The sequence below is a fragment of the Gopherus evgoodei genome, chromosome 21, assembly GCF_007399415.2.
Source record: "Gopherus evgoodei ecotype Sinaloan lineage chromosome 21, rGopEvg1_v1.p, whole genome shotgun sequence".
NCBI lineage: Eukaryota > Metazoa > Chordata > Testudines > Testudinidae > Gopherus > Gopherus evgoodei.
Genome location: NC_044342.1, coordinates 13,346,120 through 13,366,311, shown reverse-complemented (window position 1 = coordinate 13,366,311; position 20,192 = coordinate 13,346,120). Strand labels below are relative to the sequence as shown.

Genomic DNA, 20,192 nt, shown 5'->3' with positions numbered 1-20,192 from the left:
AAATTGTGTTCCAACCACCTGTAATATTTTCAGATGTGCCTAAGAACACAAATTCCATTGGTTTAAATCTTGTAGGTCCCATTGAAAAATGTCCCCTACTCACATTTAATATATTAGGGACTGTTGAGTTGAGAGAGGGATCCTGCATTTGATCTTCAGTTGAGATAAATTGGCAGAGATCTGGCTTCAATTAGTTTAATACAAACTGAATCCAGAAGGGAACATAGTGATAATCTAGCCTGACTTCTGATATAACACAGGCCGTAGAACTTTCCCAGAATAATCTATGTTTGAACTAGAGCAGATATTTTAGGGGTGGGGGGAAATGCAACTTTGTTTTAAAAATTGCCAGTGATGGAGAATAAATGTTTAAAACTGTACACTTTGTTTCTGGTCTGAGTTTGTCTAACTTCAGAATCCAATCATTTCGATTGTGTTAAACCTTTGTCTGCTAGATCGAAGAGCCCATTATTAAAGATACTTGTTTTTCCATGAAGGTATCTGAGGATTAGGTTTATTTTTTCCCCCATAATACTGAGGGATTCAAAAACTGCAGGATGGGATCTCATATAAAAAATATCAAACTAAAAACGATGATAAAAAAAGATCTCATGAAATGGGTGTCTATGATATTAAAATTTCTGTTCTTTCTTTCCCCTTCTCTCATTCCCTTCCTCTGACTTCCTCCTTCCCCTCTGCAGACCCTCAGCTGAACGATGGAGCAGGAAAACCACACCAGAGTTCGGGAGTTCATTCTGCTGGGGTTCCTGACCATCCTGGAGCTTCAGGTGATGCTCTCTGTGGTATTCCTCACCATGTACCTGCTGACCATCCTGCAGAACATGGTCATCATCACCCTGATCAGGACAAACCATCACCTCCACAAGTCCATGTATTTCTTCCTCAGTCATCTCTTTCCTGGAAGTTTGGTACATCTTGGTCACTGTTCCAAAACTGCTGGTGAATTTCCTGGCAGAGAATAAGAGCATCTCCTTCCTGGGCTGCATGGCCCAGCTTTACTTCTTCATTGCCCTGGTCTGCACTGAGTGCGTCCTCCTGGCCGTCATGGCCTATGACCTGTATGTGGCCATCTGCCACCCACTGTGCTACCCAGCCATCATGAGCCACCAGCTCTGCCTGCAGCTGGCAGTGGGCTCCTGGCTGGCTGGCTTCCTCATCTCCATGCTGAAAGTCTTCTTCATCTCCCGGCTGTCATTCTGCAGCTCCAATGTCATCAACCACTTCTTCTGTGACATCTCCCTGTTGCTCTACCTTTCCTGCACTGACATGATGGTGGCAGAGATGGTGGACTTTGTCTTTGCCTTGATCATCCTGCTCATTCTGCTCTCCATAACCATTGCCTCATATGTATGCATTATCGGCACCATTGTGTGCATTCCCACTGCCCAGGGCAGGTGAAAAGCCTTCTCCACTGTGCCTCTCACCTCACAGTGGTTGTCATCTTCTTCTCGGCCACCCTCTTCATGTACGCCCAGCCCCGGAGGATCCACTCCTTCAACCTCAACAAGCTGGTGTCAGTCGTGTACACAATTGTGACCCCCATGCTAAACCCCTTCATCTATTGCCTGAGGAACCAGGAGGTGAAGCGGGCATTAAGAAAGATGCTGTGTGTCAAGAATGCTGTCCCCAAGGTCTTCAGCAATGACCACTAGCTTTGGACGGGGCTGATCATCATCCCATCCTTGGAATCTGCCTTCTCTTACCACACACAAGGGGCTCAGTGGAAGTGACTTCTTAAGAACGGCTGGATGGGATTCTGCTCAGGACAATAGATGGCATGAGGTCACCTGAGTATGAACTGAGTTTCATGTCGAGGTTGAGCTGTATCTTGAGTGAAGTACGTGAGTGCAAAGAAGCCAAGAACATACAGATGTAGAGGAGGAAGGACATTTATGCAAGCTCTGAACATAAATCAAGTGGTTTGTGGCCAAGGGCAAGGACAACTGAAAGGTTGTTCTTTTCTTTTTGAGGTCTATGTGAAATGAGTTGTGTGGTCTGGATCTCTCTCTGGCTGAGTTTATGCTCAGTTCTGGCTCGGTTTGGCTACCAATCTGAAAGTAAAACAATTCTATTTAATGATAACAAGGATAAAATCATACTCTTGCAAATTTGAGGAACAAAGCTGTAGTTTCACTGAGCCATCACAAACAGAACTCCCTTCCACTCAGTAGGGTTATGGGTTGAACCTCCACTGTCACCAGTATGTGCTAGGAATAACTTAATTGAAACTGAAAACTCTAACTCTCCTCGGACTGGGGTAAATCAGAAGTAAGTTCAGGGGGTCAATGGGGCTCATTCTCCTATTCTGCACCCCATTTTGAATTAGTAATAACTCCTCTGGAGTCAATGGGTCTGATTCTTCTCTGACTCACCCTGGTGTAAACCAGAAGTAACCCTATTGACATTTTTGGTGTTACACTGGATTAAAGACAGAGTAAGTGACACCAGAATAGGGCCCTGAATTAGAAGTGAAGCAATAAGTGGTTACAGGTTACATTTCCCCCCAGATTGAGAGAGAAGAGATCATGCGTTTTCAGCCAGTTGTTATTTCCGATTAAAGAGAAAACCAAACCAAATCCTAAGAAAACGCAGTTTTGGATATTTTAAAGGGGCATACAGGAGTCATCACATAGCTCACATTTACAGCGGGATGAATGATGATATTTTTCGGTTTGCTGCCAATTTCAAAAATAAATAACATTTTAATTGCAGGATGAATGGATACTGACATAGTTTGAAATTTTTCAACAAACTGAAAACTCATTTTTTTTCCAAGTAGAAATAAAGCCTTTCAGTAATGTTGAAATGAAATGTTTTGTTTTGACCTGAAATATTTCATTTTGATTGTCAGCCTTTTGTGGTGTGCATTCTTCTGTCACGTGCGAGATCCAAATTCAAAACACTTTCCCACCTCAGGCAGAGCGCAGAATCAAATGCAGGCCTTTGATATTCCAGATAGGCACGCTAACTGTAACAGAATGCTAATCTGTATTATTCTGCTCTGCCATTGTGTTCTACATACCTTATTTAAATGAACCTCAGCTATACCTGACAGAGCATTACAGGATCTTGTGACGAACGCATCTGCTGTCTATAAACAAACTTTGTAGCCTGAGCTAAAGTTTATAAAGGAGAAAATGTTACCACTTCCTCCTACCCGTACTTCATTCATGTAGTGACCCTGCCTTTGCTTTTGACAAAAGCCTGGAAACTGAAACAATTTGGAGGCTCAAAACATTTTGTTTGATTTCAACATTACCAAAACCTTTCAGATTTTTTTGGTTCAATTGAAACTATTTGGCCAACTGTACCCAAAGTCAACAATTATTTTTGCTCATCCCCAAACTGCATGTTGTTTGGTGAATTAGCCACACACCTGAAAAATTTCACCCACCTCTACTCACAGGATCTGTCAATAGGGACTTGGATACCTAACTCCCTTAGTCTCCTTTGAAAAATTCTTACCATAAAGTCCAAAGACATTATTTTAGAAAAAAATTAGGGTTAGGGGCAAAGTTGTATCAATATCTCTATCTCTTCCTTCCTGCTGAGGATGAAGTTGCTCATGTGGGGTTAGCAGGCTGTTCCTGCTTAGGTTGGATATTAGGAAAAACTATTTCACTAGGAGGGTGGTGAAGCACTGGAATGGGTTATCTAGGGAGGTGGAGGAATCTCCTTCCTTAGAGATTATTAAGGTCAGGCTTTACAAAGCCCTGGCTGGGATGATTTAGTTGGGAATTGGTCCTGCTTTGTGCAGGGGGTTGGACTAGATGACCTCCTGAGGTCCCTTCCAACCCTGATATTCTATGATTCTATGATTTGTATTCCAGACAGGGGCAAGGATGTGACAGACCAATCCTATCCCAGGGATTGGGGGGAGGGGAGGCTGGGGTGGATATCTGGGCCCAGGTTGCACCATGCTCAGCTGAAGCCTAGGCTACCACCACTGATTCCTCTCAGTCTGGCAGGGAGAAGGAGGTGGTGCTGACAGATTAACTCAATACAATCTGCCACCTCCACACCTCATAGATCTAGGGTGGCAGATTTGTCCCGCCTGCCCTTCCATTATGATGGATGGGCAGTTTGGCCAAATGTAAGTGCTAGGGTGGGATCCAGTGCATTAGGCCACAACACCATGCAAATCTAGTACTGGCCCAGTTGTGGTGTAGACATACTCACAAGAACCCTCACAGATGCAGGGGAAGCACCACCAAGCTGGCTGGTGAAGACCCCTCACACAGATATCCACCTCTGAGGGGGAGATCCAAGACTTCATGGGACCTCAGAGTGCTACAGGCACAGCACTTGGATTTTACACACAACTCCCACAGACAGACACAGAGCAGAAAGCAGTCCTTACAGATAAGACAGATGAAGACTGGGATAGGAAACAAAGGCACAGGCTGAGGAAGTGAGTTGGTCAAGGTCACACAGCACATCAGTGGCAAAGCCTATAGCAGAACCAGGGTCCGCTGAGTCCCAGACAAGTGCTGCATCTTCTCATGGCTAGGGTTGAACTCTGTGGCCATCCCATCTCTATTTCCCCTTCATCCAGGCCCATTTAAGAACTCACAGTTGAAAGAGGTTTCAAACAATCCCCACAAAGGGTCCCATGTATGGAGTCCTATGGCACATACTGCCCACAAGGCCTCAAGCCCTGTTCAGTGTCCCTGTACTGTTTCATCCAGACTGACATAGTCTTCATATCAGCTGGGCCTGTACAGTCTCTCCCCAGCTTGAGCAGGGTCTGTCTCAGACCTATCTATCTGGAGAGCTTTCTCCCACTGTCTCCTGCTTTTTCAACTTTTCCCCTGCTGGCTCAAGGTCTCACAGGAGACTTCATAGACTCTGCAGTAACTGCAAGCATGGCTGCACTCCCCTGGAATTTCCTCTTTGCTGCAACTTCCTGATCTTTTATTCTATGAGCACCTGATTCAACCCAGGTCTGGTTCATCAGGGCTGGCTTAGCCCCAGACTCTCTATTCAATGGGGCAAGCCACCCTGTTACACCTCCAGATTAGACCCCACTGCCTTCTGCAAAACCTATCCCTCTTGAATTCCAAAGTTCTCTGCATGGCTGTGAATAGGATACCAAGAGGAAGGAGTAAGAGTAATCTTTCACCAATATTAGCTCAGATGCATCCCTGAAATATTGAAAAACTATTTAATGGTGGGAAGGGATCATTTTTGTTTTCCTTGCAAGTAGACAAAAACGTTCACTGCTGTGCTCCAGGCTTGTTTGTCCAACCCCCTAGCATAAACAATCAAAAGAAATGACAGAATCCAGGTTACACAAATAGGATAGCTGTCAGGGAGGGAACCAGGGTGCTTAGGAGCTAAAGACATAAGTGACTATACCATGAGCTAAAGAGGCAGCTGTTGTTGGTTGGGGTTTTAACATTGTACTTCCTATGGAGTAGGCAAAAAAGGGAGACACAAAACATACGCAGGGCTAGCTGGTTACCAACCAACACACATAACATCCAAATTTGCCAAAGAGTTTGCCATCTTTGGAAATCTTTTAAGTTAACTCCTGCTTCATAGTTTTGAAGGTCAGATGAGACCATGTTGAATATCTAGTCTGACCTTGTGCAAAACTATGTAGATTGACAAATGTACTTATTGACTGGACTGGAACCCTTGGCTCTGAGAAGTCAGTCCTCCAACACTCAAGCAGAGAAAAAACAGAGTTAAAGCTCTTTTCTGCTAGTTGGATTAGCCACTGGAGGGTGGGACCGCTTATGGATATACATAATAGCTAGTATATTACTGAAGCATTGGGTTGTCTTGGGTATGTGTCCAAATGAGTGGTGACATCTTGAGACACATCCAAATGAGATCCACAAAACAGTGTGATAGAATGTCAATGGGCCTTAGGTGCCTAAGTCACTTAGGGACATATTTTAAAAGGTATTTTGGTGCTGAGTGGGATCTTGGTGCCTAACACCTATGGGTGTTAAATGCACAGGAGCTTTTGAAAAATCCCACTCAGTGCCTACCTATCTTTAAACATATGCCTTTTGATGCTTCCAAAATTATTCACAAGTTTCCACCAAACTTAGCTGTCCAACCTGACACCACTTGGACTTGATGTCCAGAGCTGCCGAGCATGCACAGGAGCCACTGATGTCAAGGACACCCAGTGAAAATTGGTCCCAAGGGGGACTCAACTTAGGGGACATTTGAAAATCTGGGCCCCAAACCAGCCTTTCCTCTTTCTCAATACAGTATTACAATATGTAATAGTATGAGTATGCCCATTGCAAGGTGTGTTGTGAACTAAGAGACAGATAAATATGTGCATGGGGAGGGCTAGAAAGGAGATCAGCATAAAATATCTATGGATAAAGACATAGATTATTATTATAATTGCATTTATATAAATTGGAGAAACCATTGCTTTCCAAGTGTCTTCCCAGATTTTGTCACATTATTGATCAGGCAGAATATGCCAGTGCAGGAGATACTTTTATTATTATAACTCCATAGAGAGCGCCTATCTCAGATTAATGTGACATTATCCTAGATCCTCTCTAGCTAGGATTTTCCAAACTACAACGCAGTTTGATAACCATTTCCTATTCATAATCATTGAGAGTTTGGTTTCTAACTCCCTTAGGCTCCTTTAAAGCCCAGCATGCACAGACAATGTTATGTATTATCATCCACTCTTTCCAGTTGGAGAACATAGGCACAGGCTAGACTGTTAATGGCATTTAGGTACCTAAAACTGTAGCTAGGCAGCTAGTGAGATTTGCCAACCATTCAAGCAGGTTAGGCATCTAACTCCCATATATTTCTATGACAGCTGGATGCCTAAACTCCTTAGGCATTTTTGAAAAGCCTGCTAGATACTTCATAGATGTTAAGGCCAGAAGAGGCCATCATGATCATGTAGTCTGACTTCTTGGGAAAGAATTGCCTGTTTTTGTATCTTTCAAAATCTGGCCTGAATGAGTTGTCCAAGCTCACACAGGAAGTGTGTAGTAAGATTAGAAATTGACTACTGCTTGCTTGAGTCCCCCTACAGTGTCTTAACCCGATGACCCGTCTTCCTGCCTAAATTTTCCTTTAAGTAACAGCAATAATAATAACAGCAATTACTCCCCCTGGGCCAGACACATGCACCCTGATTTAGCTGGGCTACATGGGCTCTAGGTCACTACATACCCATGAGCACAGAATCAACTTTGTCTGCATTCAGGTTTCATGTCTAGAACCCATTCAGTCAATGCTTATACAGCCCTTAGTCAGTTACACATACACAGGGCTGAGAAGGAGGGTGGGGGAGGGACAATTGCACTCGGTTCCGAGCCCAGGTGCCCCTCTCCCAAAAAGAAATGTCTGTAACATCTGTGTAAATAAAGTGAAATGTGACGGGTTGCTGCTCCGTTGCACATGATGTAAGGGGGCCCCAAATTTCTCTCAACTAGCATGAATGACATACATGTGCTCCCAGCACTGGGAGCTCAGAGGGACAATTAGACCTCAGGGGTTAATGAGTATATTTAGTGTGCTTTTCCTTGCTTCTGCGACAAAGCCAGAACTGCTAGAAACAGGGCATTTAGTTTGTGGAGTTGCACCTGCTTACATCACCTTTGAATGTGGCCCTGAGAGGATGCAGGGAGGAGATTTGGCTAATGAGTCCGAGGATGTGACTAGATCCTCGCTTTTGATCTGCTACTAAAGTAAAGGAATGGAATTTTCTTTTCTTTTATTCTTACTTGGGAACTTTGCTTGGATAAGATCCTTCATCTGTAATGTAACCGAAATTATGTTGATTTAAAAGAGAATTTTGGGAATACACTCATCTATCATCGTGATAGATAGATAGATAGATAGATACATAGATAGATAGATAGATGTTTGCAGTGTTGTTATAGCCTTGTTGGTCCTGGGATATGAGACAGACAAGGAAGGTGAGGTAATACTTTTAATTAGACAGAAAGATAAAATGAGCCAAAGAGAAATATAAAGAGTGAGTTTAATTTAGAAACACCATTACTGCTGTTGTCGTTGTCGTTATTATTTCTTCTTGGGAGGGCTTGCTCGTGGCTGGATTTATTAGATTTTTGAACCATAATGTGCTGGGAATTTTTGCAAATATGTATCTGGTTTTAGACTGGTGCAGAAATTATACTACTTAAAAAAATTGCTAAACAGCTAGGCTTTAAGATCAGCACTATAAAAACCGTGATAAAAAAATTGTGTGTACAGAACTGAGGAGGTTGGGGGGTGGGAAAGAGATTAGATCAGACAGCCAGAAACTCTTTATTCAGTGACTACTCACTTCTAGTTACTCTACTCTAGTCCTGTCTGTGAGGAAACATCCCTAATTCATTGTTATCCCTGTTGTAGTAAATGACATTGCTTGTGGCACTAAAGGCTAGTAGTGTTACCAATCCTATGCACAGGAATTTGCAGGATTGGCCATAGTGTGTCTGGCATATGCACTGTTGCCTCTGAATCTATGACTGCTTATAGATTTACTTGTGCCAATTTTCAAAATATTTATTTTATGAAAATGAGGTCTCATCTATCAAAGGTAAATATGAGTCTGTGTATGTTTTTGTTTCCTTTTTTAAATACAAGTATTTTTGCACCATGAAAAGAATGTTAAACTAGTATCATTTAAAATTATGTTGAAAAGGCATTCTGACACTCATGAATAGAAGAGAAAAGTACAAATGGGGAGAGAGAGAGATGTTCTGATACAATTTCCTAATTGTTGTTAAAATGTTTGTCACTTCTGCTTTATATTAGACAATTTGACAGTTAAGATAGATAGATAGATAGATAGATAGATAGATAGATAGATAGATAGATAGATAGATAGATAGATAGATAGGGTGTATGGGGATAGATAGCTGTTTTTGTCTCTTTAGGTTTTTGTTAGATCAACTGTCACAGAAACAGTATTTTAATTTTGCATTTAAGTTTATCATCATCATCATCATCATCATCATCATCATCATCATCATCATCATCATCATCGAAGTGTTGGCCTTGCACACTATAAAATTGTAGCACATAATAATAACAAAGTCATTGTTTTCAGTACAATAACGCCAATGATAAAAAGAATTCCCTATAAGTGCTAGATCCTGCTGGCCCCAACCCGGAATATCACTTAAGCAGTGTTTTGAAGTTAAGCATGTGAGCTCATTGACTGCAATGGAATAACTCATGCAGAAAGTTAAGCACACACATAAGTGATGGCTGGTTCGGAGCAGTGTGCCTAGAAGATAGCAGGATTAAGCCCCAGTGAGTTTCGCCTTTTTCTTGGGAACAGCCAGAGACTGGATCCTGGAATGGACCCAATTGCTCCTATCTGATGCTGATGCTGCTGTGAAGTCCTGGGTGCAAAGCTGAGTGTGTGTGAACCAATTAGTCTATTTTCCTCTCACTGTTCTTAAGTTCCAGGTCTACTCCCCCACATTGCAGCAATAAGGACTGCTGGTCCAGATCCCTAGCGGCTGTAAACTGGTATCACTCTGTGGGAGTCAAAGACGCTATATCAGTTCACACCAGCAGGATATCTGGCCCACCGTTTTCTTGCTTTTCTGTGATTACACAGAAAAAGTACGGTTTCTTTGTTTTAAAGAAACAAAGAAATGACAAATAAACATAAAACAAACCAACTCATGGCCTAAATAAGGCCCATGAAGTTATCAGCAAACTAGAAATGTGGAAAACATTGGGCTCAGGTGGGGACTTTCAAAGTTTGCCTAAGGTATTTAAGTACCCAACTGCCACTAAACTTCAATGGGAGTTGGATGCCAAACTCCCTTAGGTTCCATTGAAATTCCAAGCCTTAATCTGTTAGAATAATAACAACACATTTGTCATCAGTGGAGCTCAGAGTTCTTTACTTACAAGGGCCATATCGTTATGCTCATCTTACAAATGGGAAAACTGAGGCAGGGTCATGAACAAAGTCATCCTACAGGTCAGGAACAGAACCCAGATCACCAGCACTGTACTGGAGTCATAAAGCCACACTGCTTCTTATAGGTCTGAAGTATGGTCTCTGGCACTGTAGATTAGTTTATGAGCTGGCCAAAGTATTCACTACAGATTTAGGCATCCAGTGAGTTGGGGGCCAACCTCCATTATGCTCTTTAAAACCACAGCCTGACCTCCTACATTAAACATTCAGCTCTGGAGAGCTACAAAGTTTTCTGAATCAAGATGTGGTATAGCTGAGAGCGAGACATTGGCGAGGGGTCCTCAGAACTATGGTGCAGAGTCTGCTGCTGGAGGGAGAGAATTTTGAAGGCACGTTGTAACTCAAAGGGATTTGTGCACCCAACTCCTATTTGTGTCTTTTAAAATTTGATCCACAAAATATAGAAGTAAAGCCCTGCTGGGAAGAATCACAGGAAGTGAGTGTCTGTGTCTTTGAAATGCTGTATGTAGTCAATACCATATAACTTTATTTTGTCTTTTTGCTCTTCATTTTTTTTCTTTTCATCACTTCTCCTTTCCATGTTTATCTCTCCTGTTTTTTTCTCCACCTTTCCTCTTCTTCTGACTATTGCTTTCTATTTCTTATGTTCTTTATTCTTTTTTCTTCTTCTTTCTGTTTTTCTCCTACATTTTTATTTCTTTGCTGCTTGATTGTGTGCCTCTCAGCATGGCTTGGGAGAATGACACCAGATTCCAGGAGTTCATCCTGGTGGGATTCCCAACTGTCCCAGAGCTGCAAGTGCTTCTCTTCATGGTATTCTTGGTGGCTTATTTGCTGACCCTTCTGGAGAACGTGGTCATCATCACCATGATCAAGACAAACAATAACCTCCACAAGCCCATGTATTTCTTCCTCAGCAACCTCTCCTTCCTGGAGGCCTGGTACATTTCAGTCACTGTCCCAAAATTGCTGACTAATTTCCTATTGGAGACCAAGAGCATTTCCTTTGTGGGATGCATGACACAACTCTACTTCCTAAGCTCCCTCTTATGCACCGAGTGTGTGCTCCTGGCCGTCATGGCCTATGACCGGTATGTGGCCATCTGCAACCCGCTGCGTTACCCAGTCACGATGACTCACCGGCTCTGCCTGCAACTAGCAGTGGGCTCCTGGCTAGTGGGCTTCCTGGCTTCCATGCTGAAGGTCATCTTCATTTCCCAGCTGTCATTCTGCGGGTCCAATGTCATCAATCACTTCTTCTGTGATATCAGTCCTTTATTGAACATGGCCTGCACAGACATGACGGTGGCAGAGATAGTGGACTTCATCCTGGCTTTGTTTATCCTTCTGGTCCCACTGTCCATCACCATTGTCTCCTATGTCTGCATCATCGGCACCATCTTGCGCATCCCCACTACCCAGGGCAAGAGGAAGGCCTTCTCCACTTGCACTTCCCACCTCACTGTGGTTGTCATCTTCTTCTCAGCCACCCTCTTCATGTACGCCCGGCCCAAGAGGATCCACCCTTTTGACTTGAACAAACTGGTTTCAGTGGTGTACACGATTGTCACCCCCATGCTAAACCCCTTCATTTACTGCCTGAGGAACCAGGAAGTGAAGGGAGCTCTGAGGAGAGCTTTCTGTGGTGTGAATGCTGTCCACAAGGTTCCTATCCTGGTCACCATCTCTTAGCAGGACAGAGATTTCCCTACTGCTGGAAAATTAGGTGCAGAGGCAAGAAGGAAGACGTAGCATACTTATGATGGAATTTAAATCTGGTAGTTATGGAGTCTCTGTTTGCAATACAAGATGGGTGCTCAAAAACCTGAGGCAGCCACATTGCCAGTCTGTCTCCAGAAGCCTCAATACTGAATCTCCTTTCTAGTCAGTATATCCAAATCTTATCTCTTCTTTGACTTCAGGGGACCATAAAATGGCTGAGGTCTAAAAATGTCAATATGGGTTGGAAGGTCCTGGAATTTGGGTTGCATATTAGACCTTGTGTTCCAATACCAGCCAATATTTGGTGTCTAATAGTTAAAGAGATTTGGAAATTGGTATATAGACTATGGAGTTAAGTCCCCAAGGGAAGAGATGGGAGGTCAGCCTCCTGAGATAAAGTTGGAGAAAGCCCTGGAAATGGTTTGTGAGGATAACTTTTTCACTGGCCCTAAGAAATCAATGGACCAAATCCAGGGGGTTTTAGTTATTCTGTACTCATGCAGATTCCACAGAAGTAGTGAATTTTCTTAAGTAACAGCTGAATAAAAATTGTGTTGGGAGTTGGGTGTCTCCCCTTCAGGTCAGTGTGGATTCAATTGTATAGGATAATTAATCTCTGCAAAATATGATTTTTATATTTTTATAATTTTGATGGATAATATTGATGTTTATTTTTAAGCATTTTTGTGTATTTTCCTTGATTTATATTTTCACCGTTGTGTGATATTTTGGGTTTTAGGCATTTTTCCCCCCAATTTTCTCAGTGGTAGGAAATTTGGGGGAGAGGCAAACAATTATTTAAAGTTAGTATCTAATACGTTCTCAAGTAGCATTTCTCTTACTTTACCTATGTGTAAATTTTAATTATTATTGATGGAAATATATTTCGTCGTTTTGGATGTGTGCGATGAAACCAATCTTCACCAGTCTCCACCAATAAAAATCAAATCCTTCCTGGTCTAGGGATAATTACAATAAAACCACATCATTATTTTATACAGGACATTTCCCACATGGGAGATCTATAATGGCTGAACTCAAATCCAATATTTCAGTATGTCTGAACTTTGAAGAAGTTTAATTTTGGCTTCCAAATCTGGAGGTAAAGCCCACCTGTGGCTAGGCTAGGAATGCTCACTATGAAATACTCTGAAAATGTTATTGGGAATATCCATGCTTGGAGGGGAATTCAAAGGGGCCTAAAGGATTTAGGCACCAAAATACTAGACAATTGAGTGGATAATTTCCTTAGGTAGGCAGCATAGGTGGTTAAGAGGGATGTGGGTAGGACATCATCTCAGAACAGATTTCTTTACATTTCTTTACCCTGACCTTAGCTCCTCATCTTTGAATTAGGATATTTTTCTGTTCTCTGGAAGGAATCCTTTACTGGTTGTGAGCTGCTCAAATACTAGGGAGATGAGGGCCGTATAATTACCAAAATAGATTAAATGCCTGCTCTGTTGTCTCCTGATGACTCCAGATCACATGCATTCATATTACAAGTAATACAGGGTAGACTGGCCCTACCAACTCACCCGGGATATGAGTATCAAGCTGGTTTCTTTCTTTCTCAGACAGAATCCTCAGCAACACTGCTTCTGTAGGACAAATTACAGCCTCAATTACCTCGGTGTAGCTCCTATCCCCTCTGCACCCAGCACTCTGTTACCCCTGCACAGCCCCATCACCTTCAAATCCTGATCTTCATGATCTTTGCATAACTCCCCCTTTCCCAAATCCTACCCTCATCTCTACCTGTACAAACTCATTATCTTCAAATTCTTCCCTCATCAGATGCTTGGAACTTGATGAACAGTTCTGATGATGTTGGGCAAGCAGCCAAAGACATGACTTAATTCTCCACTAGGTGCATTGCTTAGGCAAAGCCAAAAGGAGGAACATAATAGTCACTGGGAGCAATAAGGTTGGTTGAAAATTTTCCATTGATGAATTTGACAGACAACTGGGTTTTCAAATAAAAAAATATGTTTATGGAAAATGTCTGCTTTTTGCATTCTTTCCCCATTTTTCATTGGAAAACAGAAAACCAAAATGGTTCTAGTTTTCAGCTGAAAAAAAAATCAATATTTGGTCAAAACACCTTTTATTTTTGGTTACAAAAAATAATTTTGTAGCCAAAAATGAGCCCAATGTTTAGTTTTCTTTTTTTTCAGTGACAAGTCAAAATTTTCCACTGGGAGAGAAAAAATATCTGACCAGTCCTATTCTAAACACACATGGGATTAGATCTGCGGAGGAAAACAGGGCTAATTTTATACAGGTCCTGATTTTTATGTGTCTAGAGGGGGTTTAAGACAGATTGGTGCCTAAAAGTCATTGATTTAAATGGGAGTTACTCATGCAGGGCTGAATTCTCGAAAGGACTTAGGTTCCTAACTTCTATTTAAGCTCCTAACATCTATTGAAATCAATTCCCTTTGAGCATTCAGCCTTTGAAGGCTTTTGAAAAGCTTATTAGGCCAGAATCTCCTCTGACATCGCCTTCCCCCCTTAAAGAAGGGTTGCAGACAGATGTGCATGTGACAGTGAGGTTTACTTTTGTGGCTGGAAAATGAACCAATACTGAAAAATAAAGGAAGAGCGGCGTGAATCCTTGTCCTTTCCTCTGCAGTATCAGGAACAAGGGGAATTAAAATGCAGGGATAATATTAGGCTAAAATTAGAATTCCCTTCTTATTGGGTCAAACTCTGAAGTCCCTCCTCCCTGAAGGACATCACTGTCTAGGGGAGCGTTTCTTGGGGCACCGGGGAGGTTGTGAGATGTTGAGTCAGCAGGGAGGATGGATAAAGAGCAGGCCATAGCAGGGAAGGTAGTTGTCAGGGAAGCCATTCAGGTATGGCAGGGGGAGCTGGGAAGCGGGAGCTGGTTGTGGAGGGGCTGGTCCATAGAACCCAAGGGCTGATGTGCTGAACTGAGTCCCACAGCCCAGCCGGGAGTTGTGGCATGAGGGGTGGACTGAGAGCAGCCCAGGGGGAATACTGTGCAATCTATCACGCCCATTCCTCTAACTCAGAGGTCAGAGTCCCACGTCTTTACAGTCAAAGACTGGTGGGTTCTGTCCTAATATAAGACCCAGCCACAGGTATATTTAATAGACAAAGGGTGACAGGGGAAGCTAGAGTGACCAGATGGCAAGTGTGAAAAATCAGGATAGGAGGTACAGGTAATAGGTGCTTATATAAGACAAATTCTTGAATATCAAGACTGTCCCTATAAAATTGGGACATCTGGTCACCTTAGTGGAAGCAGAATCACAGAAAGGTGAACGTGACTTGTCAAGGCCCATAGCTCTAAAGAGAAGCCAGGACACCTGACTCTCCAGAACAGTGGGCTGTGCAGGGCAAATCTGATTCCTTCACGCACCTTGCATGGCACTTCAGTCTGGGTCAGATGGCAGCTTTCTGGCTCTGTATCTCTCGCCTGGGCCTTTCACCAGACCTGGGCAAATAAGAGATTTTTCAGTTTTCTGGGAGGTCGGATAAACTGGAAAATGAAATTGTTTAGGCTTGACCCCAGTATAATTTTTTGGCATATCAAAAGTCGATTGTTTTTTGTGTTGCTTGTGAATGAAACACTTCAGTTCCAGTCTGAGCTTTAAAAAGAAATCCAATTTGTTTTAAAAATAAAATGAAAGAGAATTTTGAAACAAAAGGTCATTTCAACTCAAAGTGTTGAAACTTTTTGTTAAGAGAATGTCAAAATGAAATATTTAGATTTTTTTGGTTTATTTAGGGTGGGGAAGGGGTCAACAAAAACAATTTGCTGAAATCCACAGAAATTTCTAAAATGTGTTGATAGACCCAAACAGAATTTTTTTTTTGGTTGGGGGAAGTTCTGTTTAATTTTTTTTACCCAACTCTACATTTTGTAGTGTTGCTTGCAATGGATGTGGGGGGGGGGAGGGGGGAGAAGGGGACCAGTTTGTGGGGAGGCAGAAAGAGGATTGGACAAAAATCTTGCTTCCACACAACTCCATCCCCAACCCTGAGATAGTGCAGAGGGGGGCAGTCAACTGTATCAGTTGGAGATTATCTCCCATGTGGAACCAATGGGAACTAGGGTCTGGATCTCCAAGTGCCAGTCTGGTGTGCTTTGGGGGCAGTGCAGCCACAACACACTCCCTTGCTCCAGGCTTGTGGTGACAATCTAGCCCTCTGCAAGCTGTCCTGTCAGGCCCCTTTTGCTCAGCCCCCTTTGCTCAGAACCTTATTCTGGGCCAAAGAGTGACTTCAGGACCAGATTTGAGCAAGAGGGGGTGAGGTATAAAGCCTGGCACCAGGAGCCATGTGTCTCAGGTTCACTACTTCCCTCACTCCCTTAGGCACTTCAGGGCCACCCAGAGGATTCAGGGGGCTTGGGGCAAATCAATTTTGGGGCCCCATCCATAAAAAAAATTGCAGTACTATAGAATACTTGTGGGGGGCCCTGCAGGGCCCAGTGCCTGGGGTAAATTTCCCCACTTGCCTCCTCCCCCCCCGGGTGGCCCTGAGCTGCTTTGGAAAATCTCATCCACACTCCCAGAATCTGCCAGCACTCTGGGAAATTCTGCAAGGTTTCTTCACACCCCCTCTTGCTTAGCCTGAAACTTCTAATTAGCACATAGACCTAATCATCTCAGGTACCTTTTCCTCACAGACCAAGTGCCTGCTGATTACAGATAAGAAGCATTCAGCCAGGGCTTTGTCTGTAGACCTGTCCTCATGGGTCACCGAGGAAGCTGAAAGAGTGGATACATTTATATGTGTGAGCGTGGGGAGTAAATCAATGAAGATCTTCAGTGAAAGTGCTCTGTTGGAGACAGCAAATTTCTCATGTCTGAACCGGTTCCATTTGCAGTACACAGAAGCATCGGCTCAGGTATGGCCTGGATGGTGCCACTCATGTTCCACTCCTAGCACAGTGACATCCCAGCTCAGTGCCTCTTGCATCTCTCCACAGCTCTTCCAGGTAGGAGCTAAGGCTGAGATTTTCAAATGGCTCCTAAAGGAGTTAGGTGTCCAGTTCCCCTTGAGATGTGAAGGGATTTGAGCACCTAAGTCCCCTAAAATCCTTTAAAATCCCAGGCTTATGTCTTGCCCCTGGCTGTGGTTCTTGGGGTCAATTTCTTACACCAACATGTTGCACTTTTCGAGATCAATCTATCCATACAGCAGCCCTGTTTGGGAGCTCAGCCAGTGTCAGAATGCATAATTTATGAGTGGGGAAACTGAGGCACACGGGGTTAAGAGACTTGCCCAAGATTACAGAGGAATTCAGTGTCAGATTAGGACCCAGAGCTATCTGATTCCCAGGCTCCTGTTGATGGCATTCGATCATGTCTCTCTGGTAAAAATTGTGATGGCAGTTTCTGAGAGATGCGTTAGCTGGGCTGAGAATATAAAGACACATATACTGGAAGCAGGTCTCATTTCTTCCAGTAGGGAGCAGGAGTCACCCACAGACACAAACACACCTCTCAGAGGTCTGCATCAGGTGATAACAACTTTTAAGGTGGGCTGCAAATGAAGCATCTGAGTTTAATGGCAGCTCCTTTCTTTTTGCCAGACAACTACTTTTGGAATTATAGAGTGTGGGCAATATGAAATGGCCAGGGTCCAGATTGCCTCTCTGAGGTGAACTCCTTCTTAATTTATATGCAGGGCTGGGATTTTCACAGGAGCCTAAGGGAGTCAGGCACAAGGCTTCCGCTGCAATTCAATAAGTGTTAAGCACCTAACTCCCTTAGCCCCCTGTGAAAATCTCAATCCAGATCTCTCTGCTATGAGGAGACTATGTCTGGGAGAGGACACTGAAAAGAGGGATACAGACATATCTGTTTGTGGGTTACGTTACAGGAGCCGGGCACCAAAATGCCCTTACAAGTGTAGAGTTCAGCCTGTAATGTGAGGCTGAGGAGTAGCTAAATGCTTGCTTAGATGGGGGGTTGTTCCAAGCTTGTTGAATGGACAAATGATCCAGAAGATGGACATGGAGATCACAACAATGAGTTGCTTATTGGTAGAATCATGCAACACTTATTCACATATTTTTCTCTTTCTTTCTTTCTTTCTTTCTTTCTTTCTTTCTTTCTCAAGCCTATTTGAAGTCACTCATGTGAGTCAGGACTACTCATGAGGGTAAGGTTTACTGATTTGGTCTCCATATCTGTTCTTATAAATGAGCACAGTCCAGAGGTTAAGTCATGTCAGGACACTCGGGTTGTATTTCTGGCTCTTCCACTGACTGTCTCGATGTGTGACCACAAACAAGCCAGTTCACCACTCTTTCGGTGCCTCAGTGTCCCTGTCTTAAATTTGGGTTAATGGTATCTGCCCACTTTGAGGTGCATGGATCAAAGGACAGACCCTCGCCTGTTTGTGACTTGGGGTGAATTTGGAACAACAGTAATTTACACCCACTAGGAATCTGGCCCCAAAGTGCTATGTAAATGCTCAGCAGAGTAAGATATTTAATGCAGGGTAAAAATGATCCAGTTTCCAGTGTATGTAAAATTCTCCCTTACATTACATTTTCCAGTCAGCAACATGTCAGCAAATGTCATTCCTGATATTTAAGGACCTCTCATTAAGCCCCTCCCTGCCAGACCCTGGTGAGTTGCCACTCAGGATGGCAATGCTGTGTCATTTCATAGGAGGCACTAGCAGATTTTGGTATGGTGCCTTAGGCTGCTATATTAAGTGGTGCTACTTGGTAGATCTCAAAGCACTAAACCCACCTGGGTGACAGTTCACCCCTGACGGTTTCTGATAGACAATAGCTCTACACCATCTAGCAAGTCTCTATCCGATCCAGGAGTAAAACCAGGATTCTTACTTCTACTTTGTCCCCATCCCACCCCTAGACATCAGATCCCTCTGACCCCAAGTTGTCTAGGGAGTGTCAGGTTTCATGCCACTGACTAAAGCCATCACATTATAGATTCTAAGGCTATGAGGGACCAATGTTTTCATCTAATCTGAAATCCTGCATCGGACTTCCCTAAATTTACCTCACTTTGAACTAGAGCAGATCTTAAAACAAAGAAAAAACATCAAGTCTTGGTTTTAAAGTTGTCAGTGTTGGAAGATCCACCACAACCCTTAGTAAATTGTTCCAATGGGTAATCAGCCTCACTATTAAAAACGTGCACCTTATTTCCAGTCTGAATGTGTCTAGCTTCAACTTCCAGCCATGGGATCGTGCTACACCTTTCTCTGCTAGAATGAAGAGCCCATTATAAAATCTAGTACTTAAAACTGTAACTAAGGCTATGATTTAGTCACGAGTATTTTTAGTAAAAGTCGTAGACAGGTCATGGGCAATAAACAAAAATTCAGGGTCCAGATACGTGTGTTTAAATGGGAGGAGCACTGGGTGTGTGTGGGTGGCTGCCGCTGGATGGCTCCGGCCATGGACATTCCAGTCAGCTGACCGGGGACTGCTGCCAGGCGGTGCGGGCTGCGGTTGCTCCATCTGGCCAGCCAGGAACCGCTGGCCAGAGGCAGGAATAGCAGCTGGTGTGTCTGTACCTGGGGCCAGTTCAGTAGCTGGCCCCAGAGCCAGCTCCTTGGGCATTCCTAGGATCAGCCACTCTGGCCCCCGCAGGAGTCACGGAACCGTGACTTCCATGACCGCCCTGACAGACACAGAGCCCTAACTCTCATCAAACACCCTTTGAACTGTCTGTTTTTTCAGACTGTTTTCATGTCTGCCCTCGTCCCTTCAGCCTTCTCTTCTCTAGACTTAACTCCTTTGGAACATGATTTGTTGAAAATGCTCTATGGGCTAGCAAGCTATTGAATTCATAGCTCCCAATGGGCAACTTCTCTGGTAGCTTCTTGTCTTGCTTTTAACTCCCTTTGTAATGCTCTTTGAGATCTTTAGCTGAATGTTATTTTAAAGGAGCTAAGTATGACTATTATTAATAGTGCACGAGGTAGCTGGGTGCCTAAATTCCTTTAAAAACCCAACTCACTGTTCCTGCATGTTTCTATCAAAGCCAGAGCCAAGACGAGAACCTAGACCACCTGAGTCAGAGGTTATGGACACACTGCAATTAAAAACACGTGGCTGGCCCATGCCAGCTGACTTGAGCTTACAAGGTTCAGGCCAAGAGGTTGTTTAATTACGGTGTAGACATTTGGGTTTGGTCTGGAGCCCAGGCTCTAGGAACCTGTGAGGTGGGAGGGTCCCAGAGATTGGGTTGCCTGAATGTCTACACTGCAATTAAACAGCCCCTTTGCCTGAGTCCTTTAGCCCAAGTCAGCTAGCATGGGCCAGCCACAGTGGTCTAACTGCAGTGAAGACATACAGTTAGCATGGTACTAAGAGCACCTTTCTTTAATTCTTCTCTTCCTTTATGATTTGCCGTGCTACACTTCTTCTATGAATTATTTTAGTTCTCTGGCCTGTGTTATACAGGAGGTCAGATCGGATGATCCCAGAGGACCCTTCTGGCCTTGGAGTCTATGGCTCTAGGCAATCACTGAATGTTGGTTTTATTACTGTATCTCCAGGTTTTTCTCAAATGTGGAG

The 20,192-nt window shown here is 43.4% G+C and overlaps 1 protein-coding gene and 1 pseudogene across 1 annotated transcript; both read left to right on the top strand.

Moving 5' to 3' along the window:
* The first annotated feature begins 716 nt into the window (after window positions 1-716).
* Window positions 717-1,673, top strand: LOC115638105 (annotated as a pseudogene).
* An 8,984-nt stretch (window positions 1,674-10,657) lies between these two features.
* On the top strand, window positions 10,658-11,623 carry LOC115638104 (olfactory receptor 6B1-like). Its single transcript, XM_030539686.1, has one exon. The coding sequence runs from the start codon at window positions 10,658-10,660 to the stop codon at window positions 11,621-11,623; it is 966 nt and encodes a 321-aa protein (XP_030395546.1).
* The last annotated feature ends 8,569 nt before the right edge of the window (window positions 11,624-20,192 follow it).